The sequence below is a fragment of the Grampus griseus genome (assembly GCF_964374135.1).
Source record: "Grampus griseus genome assembly, chromosome: 2".
In the NCBI taxonomy this organism is placed as follows: Eukaryota; Metazoa; Chordata; class Mammalia; order Artiodactyla; family Delphinidae; genus Grampus; species Grampus griseus.
In genome coordinates, this window is record NC_139018.1 from 165853437 (window position 1) to 165875479 (window position 22043).

A 22043-nucleotide genomic window follows, 5' to 3' on the forward strand; every position below is an offset into this window, starting at 1 on the left:
CTTTAGAGTGAAGTTAGATTTTTTTTTTTAAACCTCTCATCTAACTTTACCAGTGTCCCAGTTTATTTTACAAATTCCTACTAAGGTCCAGGATTACCGTGTTTTTGTTATTAGTGTTCCAGCTTACACACTTAGCAACTGTGTGAAATAAGATTTCTAAATTTAAAAAGTGTCACCGAGACTTTGTGTTCAAGGGGGACTGATGGGAGCAAGGTGAAAGAAAAATAGGAAGGAAGTAGAGAGACAATAATTCCTCAACAGCTGAGGTCAGATACTAACATGCTGACTTTTGCAGCTTCGGGAACAGTCATTTGGGAATAGCACCAAGTGAAGGTGGTACTAGGGCGGTACCCCCCTTTACTCAATACATTTACTCAACAAACATTTGTGCTCCTACTATGTACCATGAACTTAGCAGGCACTGAAAATTCAACAATGAAAGACAGTGTCCACCCTTAGTGATCTTTGTTCTTAAAGTAACACATAAAAACATTTTTTAATAAACATAATGACTAGTTTGGGTATGTAGGAAAATTTTACTTCGAACATTCTAATGCCCAACTCTTGATAAAAGACAGAATCCCCCTTCTTATTTTTCTATTTTCTGTTATCAGATCTGTATTACTATCATCACCTCCCAGGAACAGGTATGTTAGGAAGTAGGAAGTTTTCACTTGTTTACTACAATCACTCAGATTAACTGTGTCCAAAATATGAGTAGGGATTTCCCAGGAGAAAATCAGGGAAAGAGCCTACCTGCATCTTTCACTAGTTGTGAAACAGCACTCTACTCCATCTTGTACAAAACATCCTTTCAAACGTTTGGAAACTACTGAACATACTGAAAGCTATCACTTTTTCCCCCGTGTGTATATATATCTATATATCTGTATCTATATCTATATATGTCCTTGTCATCACTGTTCTTTACATCTGGCACTCCACAGTGTTTTGCTTTGTCCTATTTACTCAGAAGACCCTGAAGCCCTCCTTTCCCGTGTTTCCTACCTGTCAAATGAAGAGAAACAAAATAAATATATTGAGTTAACCTGTTGCTAGCAACATATAACATAAAAATCACTTATTATCTTTGTGTGTGTACACGTGTATGCAAGTTTATACATGTGTGTATATATTTTTACAGTAGGAAACATTGCCCATAATAGCAGACTACAAATAACTTGGTAATTTTATTATAACTATGTTGATAGAATAAAGTTATTTTAATAAGACAAATACATGGGCAGCAAACCATTCACTGAAGTATCCATATATTAGCAAAGTGAGTGAGTACAGGGAATACATCACTTATACTTGTGCCATTGTGTATACGCATACGAAGTCCAGCTACTAGAAAACTACCTCCCAGGACTTCCCTGGCTGTCCAGTGGTTAAGACTCCATGCTTCCACTGCAGGGGGTGCGGGTTCAATCCCCGGTAGGGGAACTAAGACCCCACATGCCACACGGTGTGGCCAAAAAAACAACAAAGAACAAAAAAAGAAAATTACCTCCCAAAATTACTACTAATATGATAATATATTTCCAGGTTAGAACTTCCATCTTAAGGGCTTCTGCACTCAGCAGGCAGAGGAAAAAGCCCAAGTCTTGTCCAGTTAGGAATCTGTCAGGAGACTTTCCCCACACTGAAGAGTAAGGGTTAACTGGAAAGAATGTTCCCACCAGCCCAGAGGCTACCTCAGTTTTAACTAAGCAGAGCAGGGGGTAAGGGAAGGGAAACCGATCTCTAAGAAGTAGCTAGAGGCCGAACTTCACATAGATTTATAGGCTAAATCAAGTAATAGCCTGGATCTGGATAAAGCAAACAACAATCTTTTATCCTAGATCTCAAAAAATCTTCAGTAATGATATTTGAAGGTCAATAAACACAAAATAGTCAAACATCCACAAAAAACACAAAATACTCAGGCATCCACAAATAATAATAATAACAGCAACAACAACAACAAAAAACTCCAAAAACACAACACCCTCTGAGCTAGAACCACCAGGAAAAAAAAGAGAGAAAGAGATCCACAAAGGCTTCTGATAATGGAATCACCAGACAGAGATTACAAAACAACTTTGCTTATCATGTCTGAAGAAGTTTTTAAAATAAGCCTAAAAATGGTAAAGAGGAAACTATAGGAAGTGATCAAGCATATTTGGTGCACTACCCTAAAGAACTTCTAATAATTAAAATGTAAAATGCAAACAGCTAAAAAGAAAATTATTGAATATACATAGGGAGAAATTACCTGGAATGCAGACACACACATGCACACACACAGAGAAGAAACAGAAAATTCAGGAGCCATGGGGGGTAGAGTAAGAAAATCTAACATATGTTTGATTGGAGCCCCAGAAGAAGAGAGCATTGGGTTACAGGAGGACACAGGTAATATGTGATGAGATGCTGGCTGAAAATTTCCTAGACTGATGATAGACATCCATCTACAGACACAAGAAGCTCAATGAATCCCAAACAAGAAAAATAAAAATATATCCTCACCTAGACTCATCATTACAAAATGGCTAAACATCAAAGATATAGAGAAAAATCTTATTTATTTATTTATTTAGGCTGCACTGGGTCTTAGTTGTGGCACATGGGATCTTTGTTGTGGCATATTTAGTTGTGGCAATGCGGGATCTTTAGTTGTGGCATGCTGATTCTTAGTTGTGGCATGCATGTGGGAACTTAGTTCCCCGACCAGGGATTAAACCTGGGCCCCCTGCATTGGGAGCGTGGATTCTTACCCACTGGACCACCAGTGAAGCCCCTATAGAGAAAATCTTAAAAGCAGATATAAAAAAAATTTGCGTTCAAAAAATCAATAAACCAAAATAGGAGAATGAAGTCCAGGGAGCCCCATGTTTTGCACTGCTTTTCGCCTTGAGGCAAATTCTGCTTCCAAAGTAAAGGCTGAGACTGAGAAGCTGTTCACGGCCTCCCTCAGTCTCCAAGGGTCAGGGACACAAACATGGACGTTGGGGTCCAGCAAGGAAGAGGGCCCTGGAAAACACTATATGCTTTCAATTGGGCCTCCCAAGGAGTACAACATGTGAGTAGGGCTGCAAAGGCAGAAGCCCAGCCCTGTTCTGCCAAAGAGAACACAGATGACTGCCAGCCCCAGCCTGGACCCACCATCACGTTCACACTTGCCACTCCCCCGCCCTCCGAAGCAGGACTCCTCTAAGGGGCAGTGTTGGTCTGGGGACTCCTCTCTGGCCCAGCACCTTCTGAGAACTGTGCTGCAGTCAGGGCCTTCCTACCAAATCCTCTTTTCCTCTCTTCTTTCACAGGCGTCAGACCTGTATCACAGTCTTAAGTCTTCCCCGTCCTTTCCTGCTCCTTTCTGCAGGCCTTTCCCCCAATAAATCTCTGCCGTGTCTAATCCTGTCTTGCCACCATTTCTGTCTTTGTGTCTGCTTCTCAGGGAACCCAAACTGATACTCCAAATATCAAAAGGACCAAAGTCCACCTTTATGTGAAGCGATCCTTGAACAGAGATGCAAAAATTCTAAATAAAACAGAAAGCCAAAACTGGTAACATATAAAAAGTACATACATTAGGAACAATCTTGGTTTAGTTCTGTAATGCAAAGTTGGTTTAACATTTAAAAAATAAATCAATATAATTCACTATATTGAGACTAAAGGGGAAAAAAATCAAATGTTTATTCCAAAAGATGCAGAAAAATTCAAAACTCATTCATGGGAGAGATACACCACATTCGCAGATTGAAAGATTCAATACCTCAAATATTTTCAAATATTCAACACTGTAAATAATATAAAACCAATCAAAATTCCAGAAGAATTTGTTTGTGTGTGTGTGTGTGTGTTACTGTAAATGGACAAGAAAAGCCAATCCAATCTTGAAAACAAAATTGGAAGACTTACTCTACCTAATAGCAACACATTATATAACTACAGTAATTAAGATCACAGTTTTGCAGCAAAGAAAGTGACCAATGGAATAGAACGGAGTTCAGCAAACTTTTCTGTAAAGGGCCAGATGGTAAATATTTTAGCCTTTGCAGGACTCATACAGTCTCTGTCGCATATTCTTTTTTTTTTAAACAACCCTTTAAAAATATAGAACTATTCTTAGTTTGGAAGCTGTACAAAAATGAGCCACATGAGCCACATGCCGACCCCTGGAATAGAATATGGTCCAGAAACAGACCAAAACATATATAAACACTGTATGATCAAGGTGGTATTACAGAGCAGTAGAAAAAATAGACTTTCCACTAAATAGTGCCAGGCCAAATGCATATCAATATGGGGAAAAATTAACCTTGGTCCCATACCACATATAAAAATAATCAATTACAAGTGAATTGTAGATTTAATTGTGAATGACAAAACAGTACAGTATCTCGAAAGATAACACAGGAGAATATCTTCGTGACCGTGGAGTAGAAAAAAATTTCTTCAATAGCACTCAAAGTTTTAACCATAAAAGAAAAGACTGATAATTTGGACTACATTAAAATTAGGAACTTCCCTTTATCAAAATTACTAATAAGAAATTGAAAGGCAAGTCACAGCTGAATATCTGCTAAATATATAACTAATAAAATCTTCATCGAAAATATTTAGACTCCTACATATGAATTATTTTAAAAAGCACTGATAGCTAATAATCAAACAAAAGGTAATCGACTTCATCAGTGTCAAGAAAGTTTAAATTAACCCACTCCACTACACACTCACTAGAACGGATAAAATTAAAAAGACTGACAGGGCTTCCCTGGTGGCGCAGTGGTTGAGAGTCCGCCTGCCGATGCAGGGGACACGGGTTCGTGCCCCGGTCCGGGAAGATCCCACATGCCGTGGAGCGGCTGGGCCCATGAGCCATGGCCACTGAGCCTGCGCGTCAGGAGCCTGTGCTCTGCAACGGGAGAGGCCACAACAGTGAGAGGCCCGCGTACCGCAAAAAAAAAAAAAAAAAGACTGACAAATGCCAAGTGTTAGTGATGATATGGAGCAAGTGGAATTCTCATACCCTGTTGGTGGCTGTGTAAATCGGTATAATCACTTTGGAAAATTTTTTAGCAGTATCTACTAAATGTGATTGTATGCATACCTATGAGTCAGTAATGCCATCCCTAGATATATATACCCACCAGAAATGAGGACATTTGTGTACAAAGTACATGTAGTAAGATGGCTCACAGTTGCACTGTTTGAAATAGGTAAACACTGGAAAAAATCTAAATGTCCATCAACAGTAGACTGAATAAATTGCATATGTTCTTTTTGTTTTAAATCAACTTTATTATAATTTACCTAAGATAAAATGTACCCATTTAAGTACACAGTTCCTAAGTTTGGACAAATGTACACACCCATGCAACCACCACCACAATCAAGATATAGAAGATTTCCATCAAGCCCAAAACTTCCCTTGTGCCTCTTCCTAGTCAATTCAGGCAACCACAGATTTGTTTAGATTTGTCTCTCCTGGAGTTTCACATAAATGGAATCAGACAGTATGTACTCTTTTTGCACTTGGCTTCTTCACTAATCAAAATGAGTTTGACAGGAAAAGCGTGAGCAATAAACATAGATAAATTAGATTTCATCAAAAGTTAAAATTTTGTGCATCAAAGGACATTATCAAGAAAATAAAAAGACAACCTACAGAATGAGAGAAGATCTATGCAAATCATGTATCTGATAAGGGCCTAGTATCTAGAATATATAAAGAATACTTCCAACTCAAAAACAAAAAGACAAACAGCCCAATTAAAAAAATGGGCAATAGATTTGAACAGACATCTCTCCAAAGAAGATATAAAAATGGCCAACGAGCCCATGAAAATGCTCAACATCATTAGTTATTAAGGCAATGCAAAGCAAACCAAAATGAAACACCACTTCATACTCGATAGGTTGGTTATAATAACAAAAATGGAAAATAACACGTGTTGGTGAGGATGTAGAGGAACTGGGGTCCTCATAGATTGCTGATGGGAAAGTAACAATGGTGCAGGTACTACGGAAAACCGTTTAGCGGTTCCCCAAAATGTTAAACATAGAATCACCATATGACCCAGCAATTCCACTCCTAGATATATACCACAAAGAATTTAAAATAGGAATGCAAACAAACACTTGCACATGCATGTTCATAGCAGCACTAATCACAACGGTCAAAAGGTGGAAACAGCCCAAATGTCCATCAGTGGATGAATGGATAAACAAACTGTGGTATATACCTACAATGTAATATTATTCAGCCATAAAGAGGAATGGAGTACTGATATATGTGACACACAGACAAACCTCAAAAACATTACACTAAGTGGAAGAAGCCATATGAAAAAGGTTGCATATTGTATGATTCCATTTATATGAAATATCTAGAATAGGTTAAATCCATGGGGACAGAAAACAGATTGGTGGTTGCCAGGGACCTGGGGGAGGGGAGAACAGTGAATGACTGCTTACTGGACATGGGTTTTCTTTTGGGGTGACGGAATGTTTTGGAACTAGATAGAGGTGGCAGATGCACACTGCATACATGTTCTTTAATTCTCTACTAAATGTCACTGAATTGGTCACTTTAAAAGGGTGAATTTTGGGGCTTCCCTGGTGGCACAGTGGTTGAGAGTCCGCCTGCCGATGCAGGGGACACGTGTTTGTGCCCCGGTCCGGGAAGATCCCACATGCCGCGGAGCGGCTGGGCCCGTGAGCCATCGCCGCTGAGTCTGCGCGTCCAGAGCCAGTGCTCCGCAACGGGAGAGGCCACAGCAGTGAGAGGCCCGCGTACCGCAAAAAAAAAAAAAAAAAAAAAAAGGGTGAATTTTATGTTAGGTGAATTCCACCTCAAGAAAATAAATGCTTTTGAGACTGATCCAAGATGCCCTGTGTAGTCCATTATATGGATATACCACAATTTGGTCATCAATTCATATGTTGATTAATATTTAGGTCGACTCAATCCAGTGCTTATTTAATATGAATAATTTGAACATTTCTGTACAAATATTCTTGCAGGCATGTTTCATTTATCTTGGGTAAATACCTATAAGTGCTCTTATCATTTCACAAAAATAAGTAAAAAAAACCAAAACAAAACAAAAACAAAAAAAGTGTTGTCAGTCATAATACAACTGAATCAAAGATGAAAACCAACTGCAGACATTAAAGCAACGATGCTTTATCCTTAAGCCCAGCAGATTTAAGCCAACAGTACATATTCAATTATGAAGATAAAGAAGAAAACTAAAGAATAAGTATGATATGCTAATTCTATGTTAACAAAATTATACCTGAATTTTGAATCAGTGATTTTTTTACTTTTCTGTTTTTTTTTTTTTTTTTTTTTTTTTGGCTGCATTGGGTCTTCATTGTTGTGCACGGGCTTTCTCTAGTTGCAGCGAGAGGGGGCTACTCTTCGTTGTGGTGCACAGGCTTCTCATTGCGGTGGCTTCTCTTGTTGTGGAGCACGGGCTCTAGGTGCACGGGCTTCAGTAGTTGTGGCTCGCGGGCTCTAGAGCACAGGCTCAGTAGTTGCGGCGCACGGGCTTAGTTGCTCTGTGGTATGTGGGATCTTCCTGGACCAGGGCTCGAATCCATGTCCCCTGCATTGGCAAGCGGATTCTTAACCACTGCACCACCAGGGAAGTCCCTCAGTGATTTTTTTAATACTGCTTGACTTTCAAGGGAACAGAACCCTCTTTCTTTCACATTTTCAAGAATGAATTATGTGAGAGTAAAGTTCTTTCTGAGAAGCTGGGGTGGGAATTGAGAGAAAACTCTAGAATCAAACTGTCCAACTCTACCACTTGCTAGTTAGACACTTTGTGCCTCAATTTCCTCATCTTAAAAGTGGAGATGAGGGCTTCCCTGGTGGCACAGTGGTTGAGAGCCCGCCTGACAATGCAGGGGACACGGGTTCGTGCCCGGGTCCCGGAAGATCCCACATGCCACGGAGCGGCTGGGCCCGTGAGCCATGGCTGCTGAGACTGCGCGTCCAGAGCCTGTGCTCCGCAACGAGAGAGGCCACAACAGTGAGAGGCCCGCGTACCGCAAAAAAAAAAAAAAAAAAAAAGGAGATGATAATAATATCCACCCCAGAAAGTTGTTGTGATGATTAAATGAGTTAATCCATGCAGAGTCTTAGAACAGCACCTGGCACATTGTAAGTTAGCTGCTTCCGCCACCCGGTCACTACCACCATCATCACCATCACCACCATCATCGTCCTCATCACCACAATCACAGCCATCATCACCATCACCATCATCACCCCATCACCATCATCATCACCCCATCACCATCACCCCGTCACCACCATCACCAGCATCATCTTCATCATCATCATCTCCCCATCACCAGCATCACCACCACCATCATCTTCATCATCATCATCATCATCATCACCACCACCATCATCATTTCTACTTTGTAAAATATCTTCAAGACAGTTTAAGACACCTGTGGTTGTTCAACTGAACAGCACTAGAAGTTAATAAAAATATGCAGCTAATTAGTATATTTACCTAACTACCAGAGAAACTCAAAGCTCAAATAATTTACCTGTCAATACAGTTAAAAATGGATCCTAAGGGGTTCAGTTAATGTGCCTTCCCAAAGACATCATGAGATCTGTGAAGCCCACTCGGTTAGTATTGCTACGTTTCAAAAGTAACATGAACACAATTCTGACACCCTACCACCACACCACAGACCACAGACCTACCCATAATAAGAATTTCTTCTTCCAACCAATTTTCAGGTCCATAATTTAGCGTTATATTATCCTGAGGGAATAGGTTTTCAATCTATTAATGGAAATCAATGGCATAAAATATACTCAATTTTCTCAGCTCTACAGAATTTAGATCTTCATTAAACTGAAGAACATTTGATCTCTAAACATAGTGAGTGCTGTTCATTAAACGATGAACTAGGCCAATTACATTTCTCTCTTAGAGAATTTGGAATTATTATGATGAGAGAGGAAGGAAGGAAGAAGATACAGTTAGGGTTGTTCCTTCTACAGAGGTCAGCATATGAGACAATCATGTATAATCAAAATTATCTGTGAACATCATTTAAACCATCCTGTAAGTAGCAGAGTTTAGGCCCTTGGAGGATCATATGCCAAGATTTTGTTGCTGTTGTCTGTGTTGTTACTCTGCATTTAGTTACTTTCCAGGTCCTAATTCTGGTGTCTGGGGCACCCTGGGTATCCTACAGCACTTGACTTTGAATTTGGAGATGTCTTATTTGTTTCTTAGAATTAACACATCTTTCCTAAGGTGGCCTGGCAGGGGCGGGGGGTTCTATGTCTTGCCACTAAACTATCCTTCATTAGAAAACTCTAACACGGACTACAGAGCCGTTTGTCAGAAGTGACCGCAATCACAAAATACAAATTTTTACTACTGAGAAAGTATATAGAATTCCCAGATACTTTTTTTTTCTACTATTAACATGCTTGAATATAAAGTTTAATGCCAAAGTAGAAATCCACCAGTTATTGGAGCATCTAACAAAATGACATACACATTTTAGAATACTGGAAGTGTCCCTACAACTAAGCTGAGGTAGACTTTTTCTCATAGAATAAGTAAAGGAGAAATAATGGTAATTACAAACCTTCTATTATTCTTATTTTGATTATTTATGAATTTATGATTTAAGGGACAACAGGACGTCAGCAAGATGGCAATTATCCGCCAGCATTATTATCACCAAGAAGTATTTTTCTACCTTGATGGCCTTTCTCTTGTAAACAGTATTTGCATTATAGCGCAGAAAATTAACCAATAAGAAAGAAAAATAACTTTTAAAACACAAGAGAGGACACATATATACAAGATATGAGAAATAATATATAACAGAATGGAAAAGCTGGGTAAAGAGAATAATCGGAAAAGTGACTGGCAAGAGACTCCACTGAGGTACCAAAGGAAAGAACACCAAACAAGACCTTTCAACCGTTCCACAGAATTCTGGCAACACAGCAGGATCTCTTAGGAGCTTGAATAAAATTCTGGGAATTCTTTTCTCTCCAGTGATTCTAGGCTCTGACTCGGATCATTATACCGGAGGTTGGGATTCTATTTCATTAAACAAAATTCATATAAAAGGATCTCGTAATCTCAGTACGCTTGAAAATAAGTCTGAAAAGGAAATGAGACTATAAAATAAATATCGAAACATTCAGGGTGAGTCAAAATAACAGATTACGTGTCATCTGTCTCTAAATAGGTTGTATTTTTTAAGCGGATCTATAAATAATTGTTCACAAGTCAGAACACATTTTTCACATAGAATATGTTCTGACGGATGATCTGATCAGTTTATCTGAAATGGTATTATGAGTACTAAACGTAAGCTAAGTAGGCCTCTGTAGACCAGCCTGTGACTCCCACTGCCAACTGGGATGACGAAAGCAAGCCTGGCCCAGGGAGGCAAAAGGACACAGAGAACTAGGAACTTTCCAGGTCCACTGCCAGCCAGCTATTCAGAGTCCAGTAACAAGTGGTGGGTGCTCCTATAAGATGTCTGGGGCCTCTGAACTTGGTGTTTCCCTGACTTTGTTGTGAATTCTTTGTCTTTAAGTGTTCACAAATATGGAACAGGCTTCCTTGTTTTTTGGGGTTTTTTTTTCGCTTTTTGGCCGCGCCATGCAGCATGTGGGATCTTAGTTCCCCGACCAGGGATCGAACCTGCACTCCCTGCATTGGGAGTCCTAACCACTGGGCCGCTAGGGAAGTCCCCCATGCTTCCTTGTTTTTAACTTTCTCAATGCGGAGACATTTCACAGAGTTAATTTCCTAGCATAGTAAATATACCCTATATTTATCTACTAATTCTTGACCCTATGTAAGTCAAACTATTTTTTTAAGTCAACAGATATAAAATCGCACAGTTTAAAGAAGATGGGCTTCAGAGTTATACATGCCTGATTTGGAAGTCCAGCTCTGTGACTTAGCTGTGTGATCTTGGGCAAGTTACTTTACGTCTTTTTCAGCCTCAGTTTCCTCGTCTACAAAATGGGAATACTGTCGCACACCTCACAGCATTACAGTGAGGATTAAACAGCATAATAACACATATTATGATTCCTACTATAGATTAAGTCCTCAATCAGATATTAATTTCTACCACCCTCAAAAAATTAAAAATCAGGGCTTCCCTGGTGGCACAGTGGTTGAGAGTCCGCCTGCCGATGCAGGGGACACGGGTTCGTGCCCCGGTCCGGGAAGATCACACGTGCTGCCAAGCGGCTGGGCCCGTGAGCCATGGCCGCTGAGCCTGCGCGTCCGGAGCCTGTGCTCCGCAACGGGAGAGGCCACAACAGTGAGAGGCCCGCGTACCGCAAAAAAAAAAAAAAAAAAAAAAAAATTAAAAATCAAGTAGTTCTCCTTTCAGGTATATTACAAACATATCATAAAATTATTTCTTTAGGTATTCTCATATCTTTTTATAGTGTTCTTCTTAGGAAGAAAACCATACAGATGTTCTGAACTTTATAAATAATCTTACTTTGATGGACCTGCTTCGTAAGAGGTAAGGTGCTTGAATTTGTATTTTTCTTATTTTAAAACCTTAGTTACATTGTGTTTATTTTAATTCTTCTATTGGCCTTTTAAATTAAATTGTTAAACTAGCTTATAATTATTTTCTCCCTCAATCTGTTGGATTCCTGATGATAAGATTATTACATTTCAATTATTTACATTCTTTGATTTTTTTTCTTTTAGCTATTTTATCTTCTAGTTATTAACATACTGATTGACTCTATATTTTCTTAAACTAACATTTTTCTTACTCATGATTACTCCTTCATTGACAACATGCAATGCCAGTAGAATGGCCAGATAATTTAACCTCAAACTATAGTGGTAACTCAATTCAGATCAAAATTCAGTTGTGAGGTATAATAATCATGAAAGATCACTGGATATGTAGTCCTTAATATCCATTCTTCTAAATGGTCCGAGTATTGTCACCAGATCAAGCCAGACTCTTGGGGACCTGTACAGTCGGGCCATTGTTTTGGTATCCATCACTATAACCCAAGGTTTCTCAACACTGGCACTATTAACATTTGGGCCGGATAATTCTTTGGGGTGGCGGGGGTGGGAAGGGGGGTGTCCTGTGCATTGTAGGATTCTTACCAGCATCTCTGGCCTCTCCCTGCTAGATGCCAGCAGCACACTCTCCCCCCACCCTAACTGCGACAACCAACACTGCCATGTGTTCCCTGGGGAGCAAATCTGTCCCCAGTTGAGAAGTTCTTTACACTAAATTGGACCGTGGGGTTTTGAAACAGCTTACATTGAGAAATCTCTTTAAAAATAGTCATATAAAGGGATGGTACTGAGGATGTTACCTACTATATTATTCTTTGTTTCCATTAGGAGGAACCATAGGAGAAATGTGTCTCAGACCTCAGGGCAAACCAGATGTTGTTTTCTTATGGATAATGTGAATCCTTGGCTAATCCTTAAATAATAATCCATCCTTCCTTCCTCCTTCCCTCCCTTCCTCCCTTCCCCTCCCCCTCCCTTCCTTCCTTCTCTCCTTCTTTCTTTCTCTCGCTCTCTCTCTCTTTCTTTTTTTCTTGCCATTGGAAAAGCTCAGAAGCAAATTTATAGCCCATTTTTGATAACAGTGTAGGATCTGCAGCACGCATTTATGTGGACTAAACCTCTCAAATGTCAGTTTAATTCATTTTTCCCCCATGAACGTTTTAATCTTATTTTTATCTTACTATAATACATGCATGTGTACACAAACACTTTTTTGAATGAGATTAAGTATAAATTAATAAATAAAATGGTATTTAAACTGTAATTTTTCCCAGCAGATGACACCCTTTAGTCTCACTTTATCATGCCTCTCCAAATCTCCTTCTATTAGATCTAGATCTTCCAAGTTTTCCCTTACAAATGTTTAAGTCTATTATCTCCAGGCAAAGCATATAATGAAATGTCACTTCAGTGAATGGATATGTCAGAAATATAATCATCTGCAGAATAAAGTTTTATAACTAAGTCCCTCTACATTTATTAGCAGTATATCTCTCCCAGTAGAAACTAGAACATGACAGGCATGAAATTCTAGGCGCTGTGTGTCTGGTAGGTAGTCCAGGCATCAGTACATCACTCTGTAGGATGATGGGGAGACAGAGGACCCACGTCTTCTTTTCTCTTGCCTATCGTGGTTTTGTCAGTCTTCCCTTTCCCCACTAAGGCCAAGTAACATTTGGAATCCATCCTGAGCCCTGGTGCACGACAGATGGTGACCTTGTGCAAGGAGTGGCCCATCTTGCACAACGGTGACAACTATGAAGGGTCCTACCTCACCCTACACACTCATTACTTTTGATAGTGCTGAAAGAAACCATTTTCCTCTCAGTTTAACCCTTAACATAACAATTCCAAGACCTCAAATCAGAGATGGGTATCATAAAGGTTCATCAACAGGTGAGTGGATAAACAATTTATGGTCTATGCAAGCAAGGGAAAAACCACTCAGCAAAATAAGTAGTACTATTAGTACCTACACTTACAAAGTGGTGAATCTCAAAACTACTACGCCAAAGAAGACGGGCTGAGAAGACGTATCTTTGAAAGATACAAAGAGTACACATTGTATTATTCCATTTATAAGCAATTCTAGAGGAGGCAAAACTCATCTATAGTGACAGAAAGCAGCTCAGCGATTGTCTAGGGCCAGCAGAGTGTTGACAGCAAAGCCATACAAGGGAACTTTATGGAATGACTCAAAGGTTCTTTTTGATATCACATCTTGATTGGAATGGTGGTTTCCCATTACATATTTATCACAACAAAACCTGAAGTATAACAGTACACTTAAATTACGTGCAAATGGGTACTCTTGCTAAAAATGCATCACTTCAAACTAATAATAAGAAAACATCAAGACAAAACCAAACTGAAAGACATTCAAAATAACTGATCAGTGCTACTCAAAATTATCAAGCCCGTGAATTACAAGGAAAGACTGAGGCACTGTCACAGACTAGAAGAACCAAGGGGGTGTGACAAATGAATGCAATGTGAACTCCGGGAACAGAAAAGGGGAAAAATCCAAATAAATCCTGCAGTTTAGATAGGAGTGCCTTAATTTTGTTAACTGTACCATAGTTACGTTTTTAACACTAGGGGAAGTTGAATGAAAGATATATGGAAACTTTTCACTATTTTTACAACTTTTTAAACATCTAAAATTATATAGAAATGTTTTCTGGATGGGTGCTTTTTATTGTGTATAAATTTTAATTCATTGAAGTTCATACAAGATTGAAACAAAAATAAATGGCAGTTTTTAAGAAATAACCCCATCCCCAGCCTTTAAGTTCATTAAATATGTTTAAATCAAGAGTAAGACTAACTACAAGAACCAAAATACTCTACTTCTCAATATTTGAACCAATAAATCTAGCAGATAAAACACACACTAAAAGAATCACTAAATTTAAAAGATTACTAATTGAATAAAAAATCTCAGAATTACTTCCCTCAGAATCATGATACGTTCCCCCACATAATCACTAATATATAAATGACAATAAAATCGTCACACAAATTATGGTGACACAATGGAATCCATAAAATTTTGAAGTCTACGGTAAAAACGTTTAATTTCTATGACTCTCACATCTAAGGACTGTTGTTATATATTTGGACTCCAAAAACTATATCATCTCATTGAATATTACTTAAAGACTGGAAGGGCATGGGTAAAAAAACATTCAGAGAAAAATTAAACCTTTTATAACATACCTCCTCTGTTGCCATTTTCTTCATCCTACAAAATAAAAATATATATATTCATATATGAATAATGTTTGTAACTGGTAAAATCACAGTGAGGCTCAATTCAAGTCAAACTGCCCTCCCCAAAATGTGCCAATTACAGTCTCACAAACAGTGCCCCTTGCCAGAAGGAGGAAGCTGTCACACACAGAGATGCGAAGGCTGTAGGTAAAGCCAATTTATGAGGACAACAGAAGCTTCTGACATACTGAGTGTAAGATGTCTAAAACGGACATCCGCGGAGAGCTGTCAGAAGTAAACAGCTGTACAGAGAGGGCCAGGCTGGTCATCACTTATGTACTATACATCGAAAAATGGGCCTTTAAAGGCTATTACAGGACCCAGAACTGTCTTTGGATACATTGGCTCCAAATTGGTATATATTTAAAACCTTGAGCTTTATCTATTTGGTTGCTTTCATTGCTACCAGGCTGTCTTGCTGCCATGTTATCTACCTCTAGCTGGGAAATTAGAAAAGCAACTTTGAAAAACTAGCATAAAAATACATTTATTCAAATATTTGTTGAGCCTCTATCATACAAAAACTACAATGTACTGCAGAAAGAAAAACAGAGATTTAGTGAAGGGCTGATAATTTGTTATATAATTTTTGACCTTTATTTTGGCTGCCCAAATACATGGTTTTTTCCTGGTTATATGCTCTGTTCTGAGACTGCCAAGGTTGCCAGATACATAATAAAGACGTTGTATTAACTGCACATTTTCTGAAAGCTCTACAATATTAATTTTTATGTACTCCTTTGAAGTGAATGATCAAATTTTTATAACTGAAAAGATTTCAATAAATATTATCCATGTAAAAGGTACAAGACAGACCTATTTGCAAGAACATCTGTGTTAAATAACAGCATTAATAGCTGAGGTTTAATGAGCAATTATTGTCTGCCAATTCCTGTACTAACTGTTTTATATGTATTATATCACTTAACACAGCCACAGTGAGAAAAGTGCTGTCACTGTCTATTAGGAGACTAACCCAAGGTCACAAAGCTAACAAGGGCAGAGATGGGACTCAAACCCAGGCCCTTTTGACTCCAAAGATTGTGTTAGCAGCTACACTGTGCCTCTAAAATTTCTAGAAATATTTTCCGATTATAACAATAATAATAATGCATTTGAAATCCGTGTTTAGTAAAATCATCTTATAAAAACTGTACTATCTACATCATCATGATCCAAAGCTCTTCTTCAAAACAAAACCAAAAGACAAAAAATAAAATTCAGTCTTAATATGTAATTAACGCAAGGGACTTAAATTTTCAACTACTCTCACATGTGACCTAACACCTAAGTTTTACTATTTAAGACATTTAAATATAAAGGAGATTCTTAGGGAATCCAGTTCAACTGTTTTATACATTTCAGGAACACCAAACTGGTCAATTTTAATTCTAAAGATAGAAATTATTCAATTCTTAAAAACTCTTTAGTACTTTTAAAAGCTTATCTTATAAGACATTTTCCTAGATAGAAATATTTAAGAAAGATATAATAAAAAAAGTGTGGCCTCCAGAAGCAATTTGACACTATGTTTTACAAGACAGCCCAAGATTCACAGATATTTAGAATTAGAAAGGATTTTCTAATCTTCTAGTACAATCCCCTCGAATTAGAATGGAAATCTAGAAGCCAAAAGAAGTTAAGTGGCTTGGCCAAAGTCTTCGAAGTCTTCTGAATGCCATTATTTGCATTACACTGTTGAACAACAGTTAAGCATCAGGCATTCACGTTGGCCAAGTTCAAATCCTAGGTCCACCACTTACTCATTATATGACTCAGACCAGTTTCCATATCTATTATATGAGGTTAATAATAAACTGATATAATGCTCATAAAGAATACAGAACAAGTACTCAGGATGTCAGCTGCCATTATAATGATTCCATCCGCTGCTTATTAGACCATGTTCCTATATGTTGAAGCATATTAGTGTAATGCACTCTAGTGAGAAGCTGTGTTTTTAAATTCTGACTTGCCATCATATTACCTATCTGAAAGTTAAGTATCAGTCTAATTCTAATAATTTTTTATAACTGTCCAAATATTTTAACGAACTATAATATTTCCTCTGCATGCTCAGCCTAGAAAGCTCAACCACCTTTCTAGATATTAGAAAAACAGCTACACATTAGAAAAAGTAGAGTGAAGTTTAGAATTAGAAGTTCTAGTAAAAAAGATTTGGAGTTCATAATCAGTATGACCTTTCAGAGGAGATTAAAGTGTTTGTTCTAGAAGGTAAAAAATATCTAAAAGATGGAAAAGAATATAATAAAAATGCAGATATGACACGATTCTTTTAAGATAGAAAGAAGGCAGGATGAGAGGAAGACAAGAAGGAGACAGGATTTGCCTTGTGTTCTACTTTAATTACTTCTCTTACCTTATATGAAAATTGAATTGCAGACTCTGGGGGATAAACAATAAAATGCCTTAATGTAAAACCAAAGCCTTGGGATGTTCTTTTCAACATAACTGTTTTGGGACCTGGCCAGGAGAATGTTTCATCTTCGGATGGTGATACAGTTTCACTTTGTTCTTTTCCATCTTTACTTTTTGATACCTAAAATGAAAGATGTTTAAAAGTTAACTATGTAACACAATATACTTCATCATTTGGGGAAAAATTTATGTGTAAAAATGTAATACCTGAGTGCAGAAAGGAACTTACTGGAGAACAAGAACCATATTCTGATGCATGAACTATACATGGTACAACAAATCATGCGGATTACCAAAAACTCAATTTTTTTCCTCCAGTGGGATGCTATGAAAAGTTAATCAGAAGCAAGAAAGAACTCTGGGAAATGAGAAATATAATGGCTAAAATTTTAAATGCAATAGATGGAATGAAAGACAACACAAAATCTCACAGAGCACTAAGGACTAAGAAACAGAAACTATGAAAGAAGAGACATGAAACTGTTGCAAGTAAGAACACTAAACATGTTATCAGTCCAATGGCAGCAAAGGATATTAGAAAATAAGAGCTAAGGCTTCAGGTTCTGAGCGTAAATTCGGTACCCACATAGATAATCCTTCCAATATCCTGGCTTTCCAGTTCTCTGCTATCTCTCTCCAACTCTTGGCTTTTATCTGCTCATGAGTAAAAACCCTCTGCAATCTCAGATCAAGGAGCCCACCCTGCATCCCGCTCACATGCCAACCCTTACGATTCTTCCATCTGAAGCTGACCCTACACCCGTCCCTCACTGCCCCACGTCCTCAGCTCTCTCTTAAACCAGCTTCAGTTCACTCCTTTGCCTTTCCCTCACTTCCTCACAGTCACCTGAGAAGACCTCACCCTGGATAAATCAACATGACCTACTCTGGACCTGCATGCACGCACGTGGCCAAACATGGGTGGAGAAAAACAGAAAATTAAGCCGACGGCTTTCCCTCTAAGTTCATGACCGCTAACCTCAAGCGAGCCTTCAGTGTTGTCTGTCCATTTCTCTCCAGTCCATTCATCCAAGACGACCATTTCATCCCTTCTCCCCCGCCCTCACTTGGGGCTGATGACCTTGCTTTCATTACACCGAAAACACACAAGCAAGACAGTGAGAGCTTAGTCGCTGGCCACATCTCCCCGCCTACCTGCAACTGTGCCACGTTCCCGTTTCCCTCCTGTGACAACGGCTGCACTGCCCATTGTTCTAAGGCCCCAGCACTTATGGACTAGATCCTATTCTCTCTTCCTAGACAAAGACATGGTCCCAGCGATTCTCCCCTTGCTCTTTTACATCATGTTTTCTCTTCACGACATCATTCCCATTGGTGCATGTGTACATTTTCTAAGTTCTTTAATCTTAAAACAACAACACAAATCCTCTCTTGACCACAGCCCTCGCCAGCTTCCACTTTGTCTTTCTGCCTATCTTTACAGGAAAACCTCTTGAAAGTTGTCTACTCTGCTATATCTCCAATTATTTTTCTCCCATTTGTCTCTTAAATCCCCTTAAATCAGGCTGTTGCCTCCCTAATTCCCAGAAACTGCTCTTGTCAAGGTCCCCAAAAACTTCTACGTCTCTGAATTGAATGATCAATTCTCAGCCCTCGTCTTCTGTGACCACTCCTGCCTGAAAAACTTCCCCACGTGACTTCCCACACCGAATCTCCTCCTAACTGCCGGGATTCTGCTCAGTCTTCTTCGCTACCTCATCAACTGCTCCACTTCTGAATTTTGGAATACCTAGGACTCAGCCATGGACCCTTCTACCTCTGCTCTGGCTTTCGGTGATTTCCCCAATTTTTATCTCTAGCCCAGACATCTCCCCAATCTAACAGGCATCTCAAACTTAACACGTCTACCTTGCTGCTAAGATTTTGTATGAAATTACAATTCCAAGTTCATCTCAGCAGTTTTGAAATGTCACCTTTATCAAACGACAAATACTTGAATGTGCTTGATTCCATTACGTTTTTTATTATGCTCCTCTAGTGAATCTTATCTATTCTTCCACAATGATTTGCTTAACATGAAGGTATTTAAACTTAAAAATGCTCCTGGAAGCAATTTTTCAAGAGACTTCTAAATCCTGAACATTTTCATCATTCGTCAATATTTGGGTTGTTACTAGTTAGCTATTTTATCAATTTCATGTTCTTTTCCATTTGGGAAGACACTAGATAGTAACATTTCCCAGCCAAACCTGCAATAGGGGAGGCTGTGATCAAGTGCTATCCAACAGAATGGAAGTATTATAAATATACAAAAATGAACAGTATTTCTACACACTGACAATAGGCACTTGGAAACTGAGATGTTTAAAATATACCATTTAAAATGTGAAAAACTAGGACCTCCCTGGTGGTCCAGTGGTAAAGAACCTGCCTTATAATGCAGGGGACGCGGGTTCGATCCCTGATCAGGGAACTAAGATTCCACATGCCGCAGGGCAACTAAGCCCACATGCCACAACTACTGAGCCCACGTGCTCTGGACCCCACGTGCCACAACTAGAGAGAGAAAACCCAGATGCCACAACTAGAGAGAAACCTGGGCACCGCAACAAAGAGCCCACGTGCTACAACTAAAGACCCGATGCAGCCAAAAATAAATTAAATAAATAAATAATATTTTTTTAAAAAAATAAATAAATAAAATGTGAAATACTTAGGTATAAATATGACAAAAAATTTGCCAGACCTGTACATTATAACTCCAAAACACTGCGGAGAGATTTAAAGAAAATCTAAATAAATGGAGAGATACACCATGTTCATGGTTCAGAAGACTCAGTATTGTTACAATATCAACCCTCCCCAAATTGATCTACAGATTCAATGAAATCCCAGTCAAAATCCCAGGAGATTTTTGTGTAGAGTTGATAAGCTGTTTCTAAAATTCACTTTGAAATGAAAAGGACCTAAACAACCAAAACAACTTTGAAAAAGCAGAATAAAATTGGAGGACTTACAAGACTTCATATAAAGCTACAGTAATCAAGACTCCGAGCCACCGATGGAGACGCTGTACATTTGAAGCTCATTTATCGTAAACGCATTTGAGTTTATTCCCCCTTCTAAAACTTGGAGATTTTAAGGGGGAGGGGGAGTAACACCAAACATCAACATGGCGGACTCAAGCCGAGTCTCAAATAACTGCAAAAGCAATCACATACTCAGGTAGAATTTGTAGCATGAAAGTTGCTATTCTAGGCTTAACTATCCAAGTAGTGTAGCCTAAGCTTTAGGCAGTGACTGGATCCTCCTTTTGAGATCCAAATGAGAGAATTATTTGTATATGCATGCAAGTTCATTCCCTCCGTGTGTGTGTGTGTGTGTGTGTGTGTGTGTGTGTGTGTGTCTCTCTCTCTAAGTTTCTCTGCATCCTCGAGGGCATTTGGTATTGTCATTATTTTTTCTCTTAGCCACTGTGATAGATGTGTGGTGATATCTTGTTGTGGTAATATTTGCATTTCCCTACTGGCCAATGATGAACATCTTTTCCTGTGCTCAGTTGCCATCTCCTTGTGTAATTTTAAAGCACAAAAGAATCTAAGCTATGAGCAATATAAGTGAACCTTTTCCTGTTACATATGAGGAAACTGAGGCCTGGATTATTTAAGTGATTTGTCTAAGATTATTGTTGGCTAGTATCAGGGCAAGAATTAAAATCATGGTTAAATTAAGATCATGGTTTCCTGAATCTGAGGCTAGAATATTTCCCCTGTGTCACATTACTTTTTGTCATCTCTTCTACTGTGCAGTCTGCATAGACTTTTCCCTCCAATAGGTCTTTGATCTAATCTATTATTTTTAAATTTTATTTTTCTGCAGGACTCTAATTTTACTTTACAAACACTTTACATGTATTAAATTTATTTCTAATGTATTATTATGACTTGGCCTCACAGCTCCCAAACATATTCAACTTTTCTTTCCTTTTCCTTTGAACCATATAGATAAGGCTCTTGGATCCCGGTGTCATGCTTCAAGTTTCTGTGTTGAGCCTGTTCTGTCTTGTTCTACTGAGTTCTTTACAAAAATGGAGAAAATGGGATGAAGAGTAAGCAATTTCTTTTTCGCTCCCTGCAAACTAAGATTTCTTGAGGCAACAAAGCTTCGTTGTCTCAATTATTTCAGCCTCCCAAGAACATCACATTGAATCCTCTTTAGTTTCCTTACCTTTTCCCTACAGGAAAGAAGGGTTACAATTCTTTCTACATAAAAAGAGAAGATGAAAAGAAATACACATATGTGCCTTTCTCCCTCCTTCTCTTCCTTACCCACAGAGGCTTTTGATCTGTTGGATTTTATAACAAGGGCAAACTGCAGGCACACAGTGAAGGACACAGCAGTCAGATTTCTCCACTTGAGAAGACCCTTAAAACGTTATCTCTACACGTGTCTCACCTTCCCACCATGAGCACCAATTCATGTACCAACAGCCTCAGCGTGCAAGAAGCCAAGAAGTGGCGGGAACCATAGCAGTCACATTCCTGTGCACTAAGAACTGACATCTGATTCCCTGAAAAGACTTCATAACAAGGTCACCTGCTTGAATAATAACTGAAGGTTAAAAGAAACCGAAATAAAGATAAAAACTAGATATAACAACCAGGCAAAGCAAAGAGGACAAAAGTATAGGGGAAAATGCTAATCATATAACAATAAAGGTAATTAAAACCTCACAGAAGGGAATGCACACTGGCACGACAGAGCCCTTTGGGATAATGGAAATGTTCTAAAAGTGGATTG

At 38.6% G+C, this 22043-nt stretch overlaps 1 protein-coding gene across 4 annotated transcripts in view; it reads right to left on the bottom strand.

The window, feature by feature from the left end:
- The window catches only part of ARHGAP21 (Rho GTPase activating protein 21), a 126903-nt gene that overhangs the window by 58597 nt on the left and 46263 nt on the right, over positions 1-22043 (bottom strand). For all 4 annotated transcript variants that reach the window (XM_082681207.1, XM_082681205.1, XM_082681206.1 and 1 more), the window contains exons 3-4: positions 17224-17403; positions 14790-14814 (exon numbers count right to left, since the gene is read on the bottom strand). In XM_082681207.1, the coding sequence (XP_082537333.1) occupies positions 14790-14814; positions 17224-17403 (205 nt within the window). The remainder of the gene's footprint in view (positions 1-14789; positions 14815-17223; positions 17404-22043) is intronic.